The 18719-nt window shown below is 44.5% G+C and overlaps 1 protein-coding gene across 1 annotated transcript in view; it reads right to left on the bottom strand.

The window, feature by feature from the left end:
• PARN (poly(A)-specific ribonuclease) overlaps window positions 1-14378 on the bottom strand; it is an 88062-nt gene extending 73684 nt beyond the window's left edge. The window contains exons 1-8 of the mRNA XM_066576198.1: window positions 14277-14378; window positions 10373-10450; window positions 8867-8946; window positions 7604-7671; window positions 7440-7521; window positions 4467-4527; window positions 4201-4378; window positions 772-837 (exon numbers count right to left, since the gene is read on the bottom strand). Coding sequence (XP_066432295.1) covers window positions 772-837; window positions 4201-4378; window positions 4467-4527; window positions 7440-7521; window positions 7604-7671; window positions 8867-8946; window positions 10373-10450; window positions 14277-14295 — 632 coding nt within the window. The 5' untranslated portion in view covers window positions 14296-14378. The remainder of the gene's footprint in view (window positions 1-771; window positions 838-4200; window positions 4379-4466; window positions 4528-7439; window positions 7522-7603; window positions 7672-8866; window positions 8947-10372; window positions 10451-14276) is intronic.
• Between the last annotated feature and the right edge of the window lie 4341 nt (window positions 14379-18719).

The following is an 18719-nucleotide window of genomic DNA, read 5'->3' as shown; positions in this document are numbered from 1 at the left end:
CCTTTAGGCTGGATTCACACAGGGCTGATTTGCCGCGGTTCTGCCGCAGCAGATCCGCCCGCGGCCGCTAATCTCGGGATTAGCCAGCCATGTGGACGAGGTTTGTCAGAAACCTCGTCCACACGGGACGGCTAACCCGCTGCGGTAAATCCGGTTGAAACCGCGGCTGCGGCGGCCGCAGCCGCGGCTTCAACAGAAGCAGCATGTCTGTTTACTGTCGGTTTTTTGTTTATTTTCGTCGCGGCCACGCTCTCCTCTATGGGAGAGCCGGCCGCAACGGAAAAGCATGCGGCCGGACCGCTTCAAAGCTGCCGCGGCTTAAACCGCTGCGGTTCTCTCGGCGGAAATCTCGCGGTTTTTGCTGCGGCCAAACCGTGAGATTTCCAACGAAAATACGCCCCGTGTGAACCCAGCCTTAGAGCGATTATTCATCCCATAGTCATCCTGTGTAAAGGTACCTTTATTTACAAGTCACTTAAGTCTTCCCTGTTCGCTTCCTCCAGTACGTAGAACATCTGCAAAGTGTGCTGCTATAATCAAGCCCATCCTCTGTATAAATCCCTTTGGTATTACAGTGTGCAGCATTGGCAATTTTTATATAGAGAACAGAGCAGACTAGGGTACCACTCAATGCCAGTCTTTAGACAGCATGTTCTGGAGGGCACATGGCAGAACAAACTGCTGAGACCTCCACCCCCAGGACCCTATATAATAAAAATGGCCCAGGCTACTGTAGGAAGGACTGTAAAATCTGAAATTAAATATACAAACCCAGTGCAAGGCTGAAGCTGTAGAACTTTCTTCTCTTCCTCTTTTAAAAATTCATCAACACTTGCTCTGGAAACAAAATGAAGAGTGTTCATAAGTCCATCAGGCACCGAATCCAACATGTTAGTTTTTTTTGCTGTTTGGTTCTTATGACTAAAAACAATAGTACCAGTGTGAAAGCCGAAAACGTTGGTCATTTAAAAAGGTTGCCCAGGCATCAGGCATGGAGAGACAACGGCATGCTTGGTGGTCAAGTTTTGGAGGCAGTCACCCGATTCTCAGCAAGTATCATGTAGGAATTCTATTCTATTTAAAGGGACCTCTATATGATACTTGCTGGGTAACAAACAGTAGCTTTGGCAACCTGACCACCAAGTGTGCAGCTGTGTCTTGTCCATACCTGGCACCAGATCGGGTGGGAGAATATACTTGGATAACCCCTTTAAGCTCTGTGGTAGCTCCTTTTTACATCAGAGCACTTCCATTTGTAACTCAACTGATGCCAGGTGTGACACAAAGTAACCATTTAAAAGTAACAATTTCCAGGACTTATTATAAATTTTCTCTTATTGATTACCGACTGGTACACTCACGGCATGTCTTGTATTCTTACAGGTCCTTTACATTCAGTCAACAGTTGGGAAGATGTACATGCATCAGATGTACAGGGTTATTAAATGTCATTCTGATACTAAAAAGTGAACAGCATGTAATTGTTTACCCGTTACCAAGGAAATAAAATGTTTTAACTGTGTTCCCACTGTCTGTATAGACAGACATCATGTGTGCTCCTTGTTGTTCAGGATGGAACTCAACATGCCTTTTTATTGGAGGTTCTGTCCTCTATCATCTGGCACAGCAGTTGGTAAAAGATATTGGGGGGGGGGGGGGGGGGTTCTTCCATGGTTCCCATATGGAGACATGCTGATGTACTAACTACCTGGCTGCTATATCTCATGGTGTGGCACAGGTCCCAAAAGGAAAAATTATCACATTTATCCATATTTCTATAATAGATTCTCGCCTGTGCATTTTGTAATGCAAGGTAAATTTCACAGATTTCCAATTAGGTTTAGGGAACTAAATGACCTCCCAGAGTCACGTGGTTGGATGAGGTCCCAATACATACACCAGTTCAAAGGATTATGCGAGGCCATTTATGAAAGCTCTTGCAACTAGATTTTGGTCTATAATGCAACTTTTTAGTAAGTGACATGTGCCAGATTTATGAAAGTTGTGAGACTTTCTTATTATTTACGCCTGGTCACATATTACTTTTAGTCTAAATTTGTGGGCAAAATTTAAGTGCTGCAATGGATTAGACCAGATTTATAATGTGCAGCTTTATTAAAAAGTCATACAGCTACCCTGTATTATGTTACCAGACAATAACCATTTCAATAGAAAAAAGCAACATATTTAGTATATTAGTAAAGAACGACAACACATTTTGAAAGTCTTCAGACCCTTTTTACATTTTATGTTGTGAGCTTTTTAAATTTTCACAGGTTTTTCTCCATTATTCTGCACTCAATATCCCTTAATGACAAAGTGAAAACAGAATGTTAAAAATCATTGTAAATGCTTTAAAATTGCAAAAAACATTTTTCATAGCCATTTTTCCTCCCCCCTCTTTAAAAAAATCTTAACTCCTTTATTTGTCCTTCGACGTCACTGTATGAGGGCTTGTTTTTGCGGGACGAGTTGTATTTTTCAATGGTGCTATTTAATGTACCATATAATGTACTGAAAGAACAACTTTAAAAAAAATTTCTAGTTAGAGAAAAATGGGGAAAAAAAAAAAATTTAAATTCTATGGGTCAGTACGATCACTACGATACCAAACTTATGTTGTTTTTTTTGGCTGTACTATTTTTTTTTTAAGATATTTACATTTTTAAAATTTAAATTTCTGCCACCATATTCTCAATAACTTATTTTTCCGTCAACATAGTTCTGCAAGGGCTCATTTTTTGGAGGACGTCCAGAAGTTTGCGTCAATACCATTTTGGAATACATGTAACTTTTTGAGTCTTTTATTGCATTTTTCTCGGCTTTCTTTATTTTTCTAATGACAATCATGCAGGTTAAATAATGCAATACTTTGATAGTGTTTTTTTAAATTTAATTATAAATATGGCGAAACGTTTTTTTTTTTGTTTGTTTTTTTAAATGTTACAAATTATATTATAAGTTAAAAAAAAACACTTTACTGGTTTTATTCTAACTTTTTTTTTTTAGTCCCCAGAGGGAACAACAACTTGCGATGCTTTGATCGATCCTGCAGTATGATGTAAGGGTTGACAGCTCCAATGAGCCACACAGCTTATCAGAGCTCTTGCCACCGGGTGTCGGCTGTTTCATCAAAATTTCAGAATCCCTTAGGTGATTTTTGGCAAACTCCAGACGGCTTTCGTGGGTCTTTTTCTGAAGAGAGGCTTCTTTCTGGCCATTCTGCCATAAAGCCCAGATTGGTGAAGTGCTGTAGTGGTGGCTGACCTTCTGTATGTTTCTACCATTTAGACACTTGGTCTTTTGGGCTCAGCAGAGTGACCATTGGGTTCTTGGTCACCAATCTTACCAATGCTCTTCTCCCAGATTACATAGTTGGGTGTGTTGACAAGCTCTAGGAAGACTCCTAGTTGTTCAAAACGTCTGTCTTCAATTTAGGAATTATGAAGGCAAATGTGCTCTTGGGAACTTTCAGTACAGCAGAATTTCTTTTGTAGCCTTCTCCAGACAATCCTGTCCGAGTGCTATAACATGTCTTTCCTCCTTATGACTTGGTTTTGGCTCACAGATGCATTGTGAGATCTTATGAAGATAGAGGTGTGCCTTTAAAAATTATGTCCAATTTAATTGAATTTACTATAGGTGAACTCCAATCAAGATGTAGAAACATCTCAAAGATGTTTGAGAGAAATGAGATGCCCAAGAGTTAAATTTCAAATGTCATATGAAAGGATCTTAATACTTATGTTAATTCTAGAGATGAGCTAGCATACTCGCTAAGGCAAACTACTCAAGCAAGTAGTGCCTTATTCGAGTACCTGCCCGCTCGTCTCTAAAGATTCGGCTGCTGGCGGGGAGCGGCGGGGGAGAGCATGTAGGAACGGAGGAGAGATCTCTCACTCTCTCCCCCCACTCACTCCCGCAACTCACTGCTCACCCGCGCCGGCAGACGAGCGGGCAGGTACTCGAATAAGGCACTACTCGCTCGAGTAGTTTGCTTCAGCGAGTATGCTCGCTCATCTCTAGTTAATTTCATAATAGACGATCATTTTTTTTAAATTTACAAAGATTTCTAACATTCCATTTTATTTGACTAAGACCCCAACAAAATGTAAAAAAGTGACAGGGTCTGAAGATTTTCCAAATGCATTGTAAAGAGAAACTATGACACAAAATTCAGCAGATTTCTGGTGCACTTACATTATTTTATCAATAAAATCTTTTTGATCATCAGGAATTACAGGAACAACTGGAGCCCTGGGCGTATCTGGAGAGATGTACATGTAACACGTTGTGCTAGCACCATTGGTGTGGTAACGCTTTTCTTCCTGCTGCTCTCTTAGCTGTCTTTCCTCTTCTTGGTTTAAGTATGGAATACCTAGCAGGAGGGAAAAAAAAAGAATCAATCATTGTCTTCCTAAACAAAGTTTTTCTGCCGTTTTTATAAGTTTTTTAAGGAAACTCACCGTCACGAAAAACTTTATTAAAATCAAAACCTTGGTTAGCTAGAAAGTCTATACTGGAGCTCTGAAAGACAAAAAGAAAAAAAATATTGTCAGGTGACCTGAGGGCACGATAATGAAATTTTACATATTTATGACATAGCCACATAGTATGCGAAACCCACACCTATGTTGAGAATAAGGGGAAAGGGAAAGAGGTCACATGTGCACAAGCACCTCTATTAATTCTCTATCTGGTTGCCAGCTAAACAGATGGGATGGAGGTTAGAACACCTCTCTTCTTGACATAGATGTTTGTCCTGAACCTATCAGACATCTATAGCTTATCCAGCGTAATAACCATATTACTGATAACACACTTTAAAAGGGGTTTCTGGGACTATAATATTAATCCTTCAGATAGGTCATTAATAAAGACAAGGAAAGATTAGAAGCAGAAGGGAGAAACTGAAAGGGAGGAGACACAAATTAGATATTAGGAAAAACTTTCTGACAGAGCGGGTGATCAGTGAGTGGAACAGGTTACCACAGGAGGTGGTGAGTTCTCCTTCAATGGAAGTGTTCAAACAAAGGCTGGACAAATATCTGGGATGATTTAGTAAATCCTGCACTGAGCAGGGGGTTGGACCAGATGACCCTGGAGGTCCCTTCCAACTCTACTATTCTATGAATTTCAGATAAAAGGGGGTACGACTGCTTGCAATCCTAAAGATCACCTGAATGAGGAAGAAGCGCTTAGGCTGCTTCATTGCTTACTAGGTACAGGGCGGAGCTGCTGAAAAGTCATGTGACTAAGTGACATAAGTGCGCGTGCATGGGTGTGGGGGGGGGGTTATTTTATGGGCCCTCATTTAGTCAACATGCAAAGAGTCAAAAAGTCAGACCCATACCAATCTTATATTAATGACTACAGATGAGCAAGTATACTCGCTAAGGCACATTACTGGAGCGAGTATCTCCCCGCTCGTTTCTAAAGATTCGGGGGCCGGCGGGGGCGGGGAGAAACGGAGGGGAGATCTCTCTCTCCTCCCCGCTTACCCCCGCCGCAACTCACCTGTCACCCACGCCGGCCCCCGAATCTTTAGAGACAAGCAGGGAGATACTCGGCTAAGGCACTACTCGCTCGAGTAATGTACCTTAGCGAGTATACTCGCTCATCTCCATTAATGACTTTTCCTAAAGTTAGGTCAGCAATATTAAACTCCAGAAAAAACCCTTTAACCTTTCACAGGTTTATCAGAGTTTCAATAAGTAAATTGCTGCTCGATTTATACCTCACTGTAATAATTCAATATTCCAGTCATTAAAGGGATTCTAGAACTACCCCCAGATGTTTTCAAGCAGCTGGGCCAAGAATTAAAGGAAGAAAAAAAAAAAAAAAACACTACACTCACGTCTGCTCCCACAGTCCCAGTTTTCCATGTGTACAGCCAGCAAAAGGCAGGGGCCAGAATGTCCCCATCTTTAACTCCCAGCATCATAGCACCCAGGATGCGAGCGCTGATGCAAGAAATTTAGATGGTGACACTGCAGCCTCCATTTGGCCGTACACCCAGAAACCAGTGTCGGGGTAGCCATTCACCTGCGTCCCGCAGGGGCCGAAAAGAGGTGAGCATACTCTTTTTATTTTACGCCAGCCCAGCAGCTAGTAAATTTTTGGTGGTAGTGATAAAACCCCTTTAACCCCTTCCCGCTCCAGTAGGTACATTTACGTCCTGGAGTGTCGGGGGGTATGTATGAAGAGAGGTCGCAGGGCGTCAGTTGTTTATTATAGCCGACACCCACGGGCAATAGCTGCTATCGGCCGTGCGGCCGATTGTGGCCATTAACCTTTTAAATGCTGCTGTCAATTCTGACAGTGGCATTTAAATCCCCTGAACATCATACGGACCCCCCGCGGTAAGATCGTGGGAGCCATGCAGGTGTCATGGCAGCCGGGGGCCTTCTGAAAGGCCCCAGGGCTGCCTTAGGAGACTGCCTATCAAGACATCCCCGTGGGGTGGCTTGATGGGCTGTCTGTCAAATTGCAGTACGACGTAATGCTGTAGAATTACATCATACTGCAGGAGCGATCAAAGCATCACATATTGTAGTCCCCCAGGGGAACTTAAATGTAAAGTAGAAAAAAAAAAAATATCAATAGTTTACTTGTTAAAAAAAAATAAATAAAGTTTAAACCAACCGCCTTTTGCCTTATCTGTATTCTGTAAAAAAGCTAACACAAAATAAAAATACATATTTGGCATCACTGCGTCCGTTCTATCAAATTACCACATTATTTACCCCGCATGGTGAACGTGGTCCGAAAAAAATAAATAAAAAACGACAAAAATGCACTTTCAGTCACCCTGTCTTCCAGAAAAAGCGCACTAAAAAGCGATCAAAAAGTTGTATGTATTCCGAATTGGTACTAAACGTAAACTACAGGACATCCCGCAAAAAATGAGCCCTCGCACAACAACGTCGACAAAAAAAAAAAAAAAGTTATTGCGTGCACAAGATGACCGCAGAAAGTAATTGAAAAAAATTAAATGTCTTTAAAAAATAAATAAATAAAAAAAGAGTAGTATAGTCAAAAAAAACAATACAAGTTTGGTATCGTAGCAATTGTACTGACCCATAGAATAAAGTTATCATGTCGGTTTTTTTGCAGTTTGTGCGCCGTAGAAGCAAAACGTACTGAAAGAGGGCGGAATGTTTTTTTGTTTTTTTTATTTACTCCACTTAGAATTTTTTTAGAAGTTTTTCAGTACATTAAATAGCACCTTCATACAGCGACGTCAATGGATAAATAAAGGAGTTGCGTTTTGTTTTTGTTTTTTTTGTTTTTTAAAGGGGGAGGAAAAAATGAAAATGGAAAAAAAAGGTGTCCGTGTCATTAAGGGGTTAATAACATATCAAAAATCAATACAAACAATAGCTTATGAGAAAAAGGGATGAAAAGAAAATTAATCCTGTATAAAAGGTTGAACATACCTGACAAACAAACTTCTTGTCTGGCGAATTTCTATTAAATGGTCTTGGGAAAATATAAAAATTAAAGGATTTTATGATGTATCTGCAAAAAAGGAGAACGCAATCAGTGCATATGAAACTGAAGGCAAAACCAGAGCTTCATAAGCAAGCAAAAGGCAACATACTTGGCTTCCGTGCTGTCATATGTAAACGTGCACAGACCAAACTGAAACAGCAGAAATTCCATAGAGTGCTGGAAAAGTGGAAGAGGGAGAAAAAAATACATTGAAAAAAAAGTTAGTCGCTAAGATGTAAACAGGAGCATACAATAGATCAATATATTCAAAATGGCGGTCTACTTCAGGGAACACAGCAGGCAAAACTGAGATATTGTGTAAGGCCTCTTGCACTTGACCATCTTATGCGTTGTATGGAATACCAGGGCACTTCATATAGGACCCTTCTATCCCTCCGTATGCCTCTGACTAGAAGAGGCTCTTTCCATACCACAGCATTATTCCCCCCTTAGGCCCCCTGTATGGTGTAGGGACTGGTACACGACATGGGGCTTCTCTTGGTGATGCTCTTTGGTTTTTTGTTTCAAGCCTATATTATGAAATTGCCCTAGAAATAATCTGGGTCATACAAAACACAATTCTAATTGCCGAAGGCAAAAAATACTCATAGGTAATATCCGCTAAAATATAATCTAAATACTTTACTATTCAAAAAGACAAAGACATTACCGAACAATATATAGAATCAAGGGGCCAATTGTGGTAGCAAATGAGATGTGACTAGCAGTTATCAGTTAGTATCATGTGTGTAACTGTGCATTTCCCCATTTAGGCCCATTTACACAGAGCGATTATCTTTGCATGACTCCAAGTAGCCAATTAGCTACTTAAGAGTTATGCAGGCGCAGCGGGATACCGCCGTGATAGCTCAGAGAACAATGCAGCTGTTTTGTATATGCAAACAGGTGCTTTGTTCTCGCCGTATCCTGCTGAGCTGAACAGCAAGAGCGCTGACAGCTCCTTTGTTCTTGGAGCTTTCAGCTGGTATCCCGCTGGGATACCATCAATGCCGCCCGCTGAGAAAATCAGCGTGCGGCACTGATAAGGCTCATAGCTCATTTCTAGCTTGCTAGAAATGAGCGTTGAACAAACAGTGCATTATTGCAGCGCAAATTTTGAGTGAGAATCGTTGTCTAAATGGGCCTTATAAACATAAAACTGGATGGCCAAAAGCCAATGTATAGATTAGTAAATCAGCACCACCAAAACCCTATTAAAACCTCATTTCTAGCCACCCCAACAAGTTTTGCCTTGTGGCGTCCGCAGAGGAAAGAGCAAACAGGCCTATAGTGAGCATGAGAACACATTGGTAGTTCAGTTTATCAATCCATGCAGCGGATTGAGCATTAATATGTAAGATGTTATACTGACCTGCTTAAGTTTTGCATATCTTTCTTCCGGCGTGTCCAAACTATTTGTTAAAGTGGTAAAAGATGGCCCATCACTAATCCCTAATACACAGAGAAGAAAAATAGCATGTTAATATACAAGCAGGTCCATCCAAGACTCACAAGTACAGGCCAATATTACCATTATAACAAGTGGCCAATGCCATAGATTCTCATGGACTTCCAGAAAACTAAGCCAATAATGTGTCCTCTGAAAGTACTTCAGTTCATGGTCACTAACAAAGCAGCTCATTTAGGTGTAATTCCCACCGCTTCCCGAAACAGATCATTACTGATGCACTATTTAAAAAAAAACAAAAAAAAAACAATACAGTGTCCCCAGAGCATTGAAGGGGTTTTCTTCCAAAAACACTATCCCATCTGTACATAGGTTGTGTGTTTTATTGCAATTTAACTCCATTTCTTTTCACGGAGCTGAGCTGCAATACCAGACGCAACCCATAGGCAGATGCGGGGCAGTTTTTGACAAAAAAAAAAAAAGCTGCCATGTTTTTCTAATCCAGGACAACCCCTTTAAGAGTGATCTGTCACAGATCTTTTCCTCTCACTGAACTGCAGTCAGCAGTACCAATATGAATACAGAGATTTAAAGAAGATCTAACTGCCATATGTTTACACAAGGAATAAAACTGTGACCATTATAGGACTTGTATCCTGCATTTATCATCAGTTTTTTCCTCTGCAGAGTGTATTTCTAATTTTAAGTTCTCTCTGAGCTGGTTGGAGGAGCCTGCTGTTATGCGGTTTTCTATACACTGCACACAGGGGAAACAGGAATTCTTATTATCTAACTCCCTATGGCACACAAATAAACATCAGCATGAAAAGAAATTAAACAGTGTTAGTTGGTGTAGAAGTGATGTCTGTAGTTGTAGATCAATTACTATTAGCGGTAGACACAACCATGAGTTGCTCTGCCTCTCCCTTCTTCACAACAAATTTGGAGGTGGAGTCTTTATCTGCCAAAATCAGCTGCGGATACACAGCTAATTTTGAGTAAAAACCGTACCGGCAGTGCAGCTTTTGACTGTTTTAGGTGCAAAAATACAGCGAAATTTGCCACACATGTTACGCAGCCTTTCCAGCCTGTGTGAAGACATGCTTAGGGTGCCTCGCACATGGTGGAGCTGCTGTGGAATTTCCGCAGCAAATTTTTCTACATAAATACAACAGTAGTTACAGAACAAGCCATGTGGGGGAGATTCAAAAAACCTCATCCACATGGAGCGGAAAGTTTCCTACACAGCTTATATGAAATATGCTGCGGATCCTAAAGCCACAACATGCCTATTTATGCTGCAGATTTTAACCCTTGAAATACAAGGGTTAAAACACTTGCAAATCTGCACCATTTGAGTGTGGATTGGGCCACTATTGATATGTGGTACAGAAAGCCTGCAGCATATATGCAATGCATGGAGGCCCCCTAAGGCTGCGTGTTAACAGATTCACTGTTTCATGCACATACCTGAAAATTCTCCATCAATAGCCAAGAAGTCTGCCTCTGCAATAGCCTGACAAACGTTCGGTAACTGTTCCTTAAAATCTGCAAAAAGAGAAAATAACATACATTTCAACGCAGTCTTGTTAGGGCAGAAGTACAATATGGTCCTCTAGCACAAAGCTGTTAAAAGGGGTTTTGTCATTAGGAAGAAAACAAAATACTTACCTATTCCTCCGCCAGCAGTCTTCTTACTGCATCTTCTCTTCACCAATCTTCTCCCGTCTCCTCCAGTCCCCCAGGTCATGTCACCTCCAGCCGGCCGGGTCCTCTTCCTGTTTTGGAGCGCCCATTAGCTGCAGTTCATTTCCTGCAGGGCAGTGGATGCTACAAGTGACATAGTGTTCCCTGCCTAGCAGGGAATTCCGAATCCTCGGCAGCCTGCTTTAGTACGCATGCGTGCTATCTTGCCTTAGTGTCTCATATAGTATATAAAACACTAGCATCGCGCAGTCACACTAAAAGCAGGCTGCCGGGGATTCGGCATTCCTTACTAGGCAGTGAACGCTATGTCACTAGTGACCGGGTACACTGACCTGCAGGAAGCAGAATGCCGGCAATGTACGCTTCGTCACTGGAAGAAGAGGATCCGGATGGCTGGAGGAGCCAGGAGAAGATTGGTGAGATGAAGATCTGGTAAGGAGACTGCCGGGGAAGGAATAGGTAAGTATAGAATTTAAAAAAAAACAAAACAGAACCCCTTTAAAGCTATTGCTGTCGGCATCTTCAGCTGTGATGCAGATGGTAAGACACAACTACATTACAGCCACATGAATGAGGCCTGAGGTACAACACTGACAGATCCACACTATTCAGCTCAAATTCCTCACCTCTCACTTAGGCCGCCTGCACACGGGCGGAAATCCCGCGGCGGGATTTCCGCCACTGAAAGCCTGCATAGGAGTGCATTACAATACGCACTCCAATGCAGACGGCCGCGGCTTGGCTGCGCGAAATCTCGCGCGGCAAACAAACCGCGGCATGTCCTATTTTTGTGCGGGGCTCGCAGAGCCTCGCACAGAAACGTCACTCACCCGGCCGCCGGCTCTGGTCTGCGCATGCGCCGGCTGCCCGCACATGAAAAAGCCGGGGCCGCCGGGCGCGGGTGAGTACGCGCTCGTCTCTGCAGGCGCTCGGGTCGGATCCGACCCACTCGTCTGCAGGCGGCCTTAGTCAAAAGGCCATAAAAAACCTGCAGTATTTTAATGACACAGGGAACTGTATTGGTAAGTTTTTGCCTGCGCATAATACGCGGTCAATGAAAGTACATTGATTTTCATTGACCCCTTCACACTTACATATATTCCTTGTGTAGATTAGTAGTGTAAAAAAAAAATTAGGTTCTATTTTATCGCGTTTTACCTGCAAGGGAAGGGGGGGCAGGTAATATTAGTCCCCTCCTCCACTCTACGGATGGGAGAGTCACTTTAGTCTAATCTACATAAAATTAAAAACCCTTTTTTCAAGATGTCTCAATCATTCGTTTTTTGTTCATTTTATGCAGGCATATAAATCATCGTTGGCTCGTTCACTTCTTGTTTGGTTTAAATACCAATCATTCAGTCGCTCATTCACTTATACAGAGAATGTGAACGACTGAATGATTCTCGTGTGAATGAGCCAACAATGTCTCTGCCGGTATAAACAGGCTGCACGAGTGACTGATATCGTTGGCTTATTTAAACCACAAGCCATTTGGTGTAAACCGATTTTAGTTCACGAGCTCCAGATTTTACCGGGGATCATCCTGTGGATATTGGCACGTGGCATAAATGCTGCGTATATTCCTTCATGGATTAGCATACGGAAAACCCGTAGCATATTACGTACAGGAAATGGATAAGATATAAAGAACTTCCATTCACACACTGTGGAAACAGACTTAGGCCCCCTTGTCCACGGGCCTTGCGGTATCCTGCGGCAGAGCTCCGCTGCGGGAGCCGCACCCGGGAGCAGGAGCCGCACACGAATCTCCGCTGGTCAGCCTAATATGATAAATAGGCTGACCGCGTGATTCGCCGTCTGTTTACCGCTGGCAAAATCCCTGCCGTGGACAGGGGGCCTTAGGCCTCCTGTCCATGGGCAGATTTGATTTGCGGTATCCGCAAATCAAGCCACCAAATGGGGATGCATGGACGTCCGCAAATTACATACGAATTTGATTTGCTGACACTCTGGTCCGGAAAACAAATCGCAGCATGCTCCATTTTGGGGCAGATCCCGTACTGATGGCTTCCATTAAAGCTCTCCGAAGGCTGTGATGTCATCACTGAGGGACAGGCTGTCAGCCCCTCTTTGTCTATGCATCGGCCGTGATAGAAAGAGGGGCTGACTTGATTGTTAGGGCTCACGCCCACGGGCGTATGCATCGAACGCCATGGGTCTACCACGGGGTTTTACACATTACAGCCGATATGCTCTGCCGGTCGGTACTGTGTAAGGCACAGCGTTATATTTTTTTCCCTTTAAATTCCCTGCGAGGATGCGTATGGAAACGCCCGTACACCCTGTATTGCGTATGGACAGCATATCATACACAGAGAAAGAGAGCATGCTGCGATCTATTTCTCTTACGTATCGCTACCGTGTCCACACGCCTGTGTGCATGGAACTATGAAAGTCCATTGACTTTGTGAAAACATGGTGGTAGACACAAGCCGTCACAAGGAGTCACCAGCCAGTCCCTGAGTTATGACATCACAGACGGGCCGCTGTACTGCACAACGGTTCGCCGAAAATCAACCAGAAGTGGTTGCTCCAACTCAACAGGTGGCCGTAAGTAGTTTTTTTTTTAAACCCTGAATAATCCCTTTAAAACAATCCCTTTAAAACACGTAATGATTTCTGTATGGCAGAATTTAGGTCAACAGACAAAACCCCCAACCCCCCGGCAAAGGCCGAGGCGCTACGGGTAGAAAACCCGCAACCCCCCGGCAAAGGCCGAGGCGCTACGGGTAGAAAACCCGCAACCCCCCGGCAAAGGCCGAGGCGCTACGGGTAGAAAACCCGCAACCCCCCTGCAAAGGCCGAGGCGCTACGGGTAGAAAACCCGCAACCCCCCGGCAAAGGCCGAGGCGCTACGGGTAGAAAACCCGCAACCCCCCGGCAAAGGCCGAGGCGCTACGGGTAGAAAACCCGCAACCCCCCGGCAAAGGCCGAGGCGCTACGGGTAGAAAACCCGCAACCCCCCGGCAAAGGCCGAGGCGCTACGGGTAGAAAACCCGCAACCCCCCGGCAAAGGCCGAGGCGCTACGGGTAGAAAACCCGCAACCCCCCGGCAAAGGCCGAGGCGCTACGGGTAGAAAACCCGCAACCCCCCGGCAAAGGCCGAGGCGCTACGGGTAGAAAACCCGCAACCCCCCGGCAAAGGCCGAGGCGCTACGGGTAGAAAACCCGCAACCCCCCGGCAAAGGCCGAGGCGCTACGGGTAGAAAACCCGCAACCCCCCGGCAAAGGCCGAGGCGCTACGGGTAGAAAACCCGCAACCCCCCGGCAAAGGCCGAGGCGCTACGGGTAGAAAACCCGCAACCCCCCGGCAAAGGCCGAGGCACTACGGGTAGAAAACCCACAGCTCAATCTCTGCACAGATATTCTCCAAAGGGCGAGGATGAAGTTTTTAAAATGTCACCCGCTTTACTGCTGCTGCAAATGCTGCATGTTTTCTGTCTTGCTGCAAACCCAGTTATAACAGCAGCCTCCCCTTATACTATATGGCACATATACTACAGCTAGAATGTTACAGTGTGCCATTATATAACACCAGTGGTGGCTATCCTCTGTGGAACTACTAGTCTCAGCATGCCCTGTCCGGCTGGGAGTTGTAGTTCCACCACATGAGGCATGCAGAGCGCCGCGCGCACGTCTCACTCACTGCGCCAGGTGATGTCCATGCTTGCAGCCCGCAGTAGCAGCAGCAGCCTCAGTGTGCAGCCTGGGAGGCCATGTAGCTCCGCCTACGGGGGGAACACTTCCGGGTCTGCTGAGCAGCTGGAAAGCCGTGGGGCCACGCCCTGCTAGTGGGTGTGGTCTCTGACGTGTGGCCAATCGTCTTACTAGACGTCACTGTAAGGGAGCGATAGTCTAGTGAGAAGAGGAAGTAACATGCCAATGCACAGCGCGCTGCAGCCGTGTGATGGACATCACTGGGAGCTGTCACCCCCTGCTCTGTGCTGTAATCTGGGGCAACTGCATGACAAACGCAGCATAATGACTTCTCCTTAAAGTTCATTGTATCTTATTGTCTCTTTAAAGGGAACCTGTCAGCGGCTTCTTACCTCTCTGTTTCTCTTAGGGTACTTTTACACGTAGTGGAAATGGTGCAGCATGTCTGCTGCAAATATCACAGCATTTTGGCATCCAGAGCAAAGTCAAAATCCACAACAGTGGGGCAGATTTTGGCTTGAAATCAACTGTGTATCAGCAGCTCCCCCTACCTGCCAAGTCTTTTTGCCTGTGCCTAATCATACACATAACACTGGGAAGTGACTGTAATGCTGTATCTATGGTGACGTCACTTCTAGGGGAGAAGAATCTATGATCTGTACACCAATAGCAAGAGGCCTGACATACATAAAACCGCACTACAGGTGTAAATATAAGGACCGTCATACACCTAAGGATCCATAAGGACCAGCATAAACCTTCAAAAGCAACCTGAACCACCACTACCATAGGAGCAGCTTTTGCCCTCACCTACTGTCTCCTTTCCCTTGTAGATTGTAAGCCCCCGCGGGCCAGGTTTTCTCTACCTCAGTACCAGCCTGTCACTCAATAAGCTCATGTTTATTGTACTTGCTGCCTTTTTGTCTCAAACCATTTGCATTTTATGGTATTATTGTATCTTGACGCCACTGGAAGCTAGGGGTCAGACAGGGCTTGGATGCAGAAACGCTGCTGTCACACCCCTAGCTTCTGATTGGCTGCCTTCATGTAGGTCCTACCAGCAGCGTGTGGATTTCTTTTTGCCTGGCCTGGAGGGTTAGGCTTACTTTATTACCTGTCAACGCTTCCATGTCACAGGGAAGCATTTACAGCAAAGAATGTAAGGCTAACAGGAAAACTAATCCCTAACCCTCCAAGGCAGGCAAAAATGTATGCACACTGTGGCCGGGGAACATACACCCCAGCACCGCTGCTGGCAAACTGCTCCATTGATTACACTGTGTGCCCCCCCCCCCCCCCCAGCACTGACATCTGCCTAAGTGCTTCAGTGGTAACACTTCGCCCCCTTCAAACTCCCCCCCGCCGCTGTGCACGGCCAGTGGTGACATGTGCCAAACTGGTCCAGTTATTACACACACACACACACTGGCCGCTCCTGCACGCCCAGCATGGACATGTGCCACTGCAGCGCTCACAACTCCCCGACTGCCGGCTCTCACCTTCTTCAGCACTGCTGGAAGGCCTACAGGACCTGTGAGGACGGTAGAGGCAGCCAATCATGAACAGGGGCGTCAACCCCCTGTATCTTGGCTCCACCACTACTTCCGGTGGCGTCAAGATACAATAATACTGCATTTTATACATATTGTACCTTGGGATTAAAAAATCTCATCCACACGCTGTGGGAATAATCCGCTGTGGGAATAATCCACTGTGGAATTAACCCGCAGTTCAGATTTCAAATGCGTAGGTTTTCAGGACAGATCTCAACCTTTAGGCTGGCTCCACACGGGCAAGAAAAATGGTGCGATTTTCGCCTGCTGCGATAGTAAGAAAGCAGAATATGAAACTAATGATTTACAACGGTTTCATTCCCATCTGCGATGTTTTCACTGATGCGATGTTGTGGGGATAAAAAATCGTGGCTTGCTCTATCTTTCTGCGATGTGCGATTTTTTTATTTCCCATGTATTCCTGATGTAGTATGCAAGTATAAAGTGATGGGGACAATATAGGATGAGGTGGGGAGCCCAGGATGACTAGCACTATGAGATAATAGGGGCATGAATGGTTAGATTTGGGGGCAGCATCACACGATGTGCAGTATAGTAAATGGAAATTATGTAGAGACGGGCACCTCATAGAATAAATAGGAATGAGTAGGTATTGTATGGACAATATGAAACCAAGTGTGATATAACTGTCAGTAAGATACAAGGTAATGTGATATGTTGTATAAGGTGGTCAGTGTTACAAGCGCTGGGCTGTGATCACATGTGCTGGTTTCAGGCTTGGTTCAGATAAGCAATAGCCCAGCTGCAGAATGATCATCTCTGTACATCTATCAGAACCTACAATTACACTTAGTCTGCCTGTCAACCGCGATGATCCACTTGCAATAAATCGCCCGCGGATCACGCTATGAAAAGTTTTTAATAGGCTAACTATGGAAAGCACAGCCCGACATCTATGAGCGGAGAATCGCTTGCAGGATTGAAATCGCTCCATGCTGCGATTTTCAGCGATTCTCTACAGTGAGCTTGTCTATTAGATAGGCTCATCGCGGAGACCTGTCAACGATCCCCTCTCCTCCCCCGTGCCAGCAATATTCCGTCATGGCCGTGGACAGGCGGCCTAAGCCCAAATACAGACTGCTGGGTCGGATTCCGACTGCCAGGTTCTCACAGTGGGATGCGACTGTGTACCCCTGCAGTGATCTCCGGCTTACCTGTCCGGCGTCTTCACTCTGCGCTGTGGATATGCCAGCTGGCACACAGCCACACGTGCGCAGTGCAGAGGCGGCGTATCAGCAATGACATGGAGGGTGCGAGGCCCCCACTGAAGTAGGACATGCTGTTGTGTCCACCCCCCGAGCGGAATATCGCAGTTGATTTCCACTGATGGGCATGGAAATGCATGTTCTATGGGCTGTACTTGCTGCGGGATCCGGAGCTCCAGATGCTGTAGTGCAAATACGCCCATGAGCATTGGGCCTAATACTGGAGCTTTGCAATTTTCTCGCATTTGCTTTTATGTTATGCAATACAGTACAATGATATTGGCTACCCTGTATACCTTGATTGTATCAATACATATCTATTACCAGTCTCAGTATGCTCAATGCAGTGATACTATTAGAATCGTATTACATTTTAGGGAATTGTCAAAGCAGCTATTTAAATGGGGAAATGCACATTCAAGAGTAATCTCTGTCATTTCTGACCAGGCACCATAGGAAACCACTCGGTACAGGTTGAAGGTCACCCAAGGTCAAATCAAGTAATTGGCACACAGAGAGCTACCATGGATAGAGTTACCTGCCCGGCACACAAGAATGCTACCACTTTGGTACGTATCCCTTTGAGAACATGGTCATTTTCTTCTTCTCCTCTTCCCGACTTTCAAAAGCCTCTTGTTTTTTTGGTGACGCAGCTACACAAGGTTCTGTCTGCTGGAGGACGACTTGCATTTTGCAATGGAACGAGACAATGTACTCAAAAACTTAAAAAGTGATAGTGTGGAATGTAATAACAAAAATATTGTAATTGCGCCACGTCTTTGATTCCTGTTTGCAGCATTCATAGTGCGGCAAAAAATGACAGGTTATCTTTTTTATTGGAGAGTTGCTTTTTTTTAAAACAAACAACACATCGTGTCTCGCAGGACCACATGTACTAAATAGCATCCAAAATGATTAGCATAGGGTTTCATACAAAACCTAAAAGCTGGAGCATGCCAAAGTACTTTTAGACCTGTCTTGTCTTACAGATGTAGATAACAGACGTTATCTTTTTGCTTTGGGTCAATAGCAGTATGGGGATACCAAATATATAGTGGAGTTCTTTCTACTACTTTTAATACGTTAAAAAAAACAAAACACTTATTACTTTTCCATCAGTACAGCCGTGTGGCGGTATGTTTTGAGGGATAAACCATAGTCTCTCTTGCTACGCATTTGGAGTACATATGACTTTTTGAACTTTTAATTAGAAAAAAATGTATCGCATTGCAGCGTTCACCGTGTGGGATAAATAATGTATTAATTTAAAAAATAAGACTTATGAACGCAGTAATACCAATTATAGTCATTTTTATGTTAAAGATGGGAGAAAGAAGGTTTAAACTCTTAGCTCTTTTTGTAATAAAAAATAAAGCTTTATTTTTAGTTCCCACAGGGGAGTTGGACTTGTGGTTGTGTGATCACTTATACAATACGCTGCAATACTTGAGTGTTATAATATTTAGTATTTTGACGGGCCACAGCAGGGCTTAATAGGTCAATGGCAACAACAGCTCCTTCACAAGGTCCCCAGCTGCCATGATGTAGTAACAGCCATCCACAATATTGGTGAGGGAGCAATGGAACTGTCATTCAATACAGCTGTCAAAAGACTGCTGTCACCCGCTGTGTATGGTGCGGGCTTGGCTCATG

The sequence above is a fragment of the Eleutherodactylus coqui genome, chromosome 8, assembly GCF_035609145.1.
Source record: "Eleutherodactylus coqui strain aEleCoq1 chromosome 8, aEleCoq1.hap1, whole genome shotgun sequence".
Taxonomy (NCBI): domain Eukaryota; kingdom Metazoa; phylum Chordata; class Amphibia; order Anura; family Eleutherodactylidae; genus Eleutherodactylus; species Eleutherodactylus coqui.
This window is presented reverse-complemented; position numbering and strand designations above follow the sequence as displayed.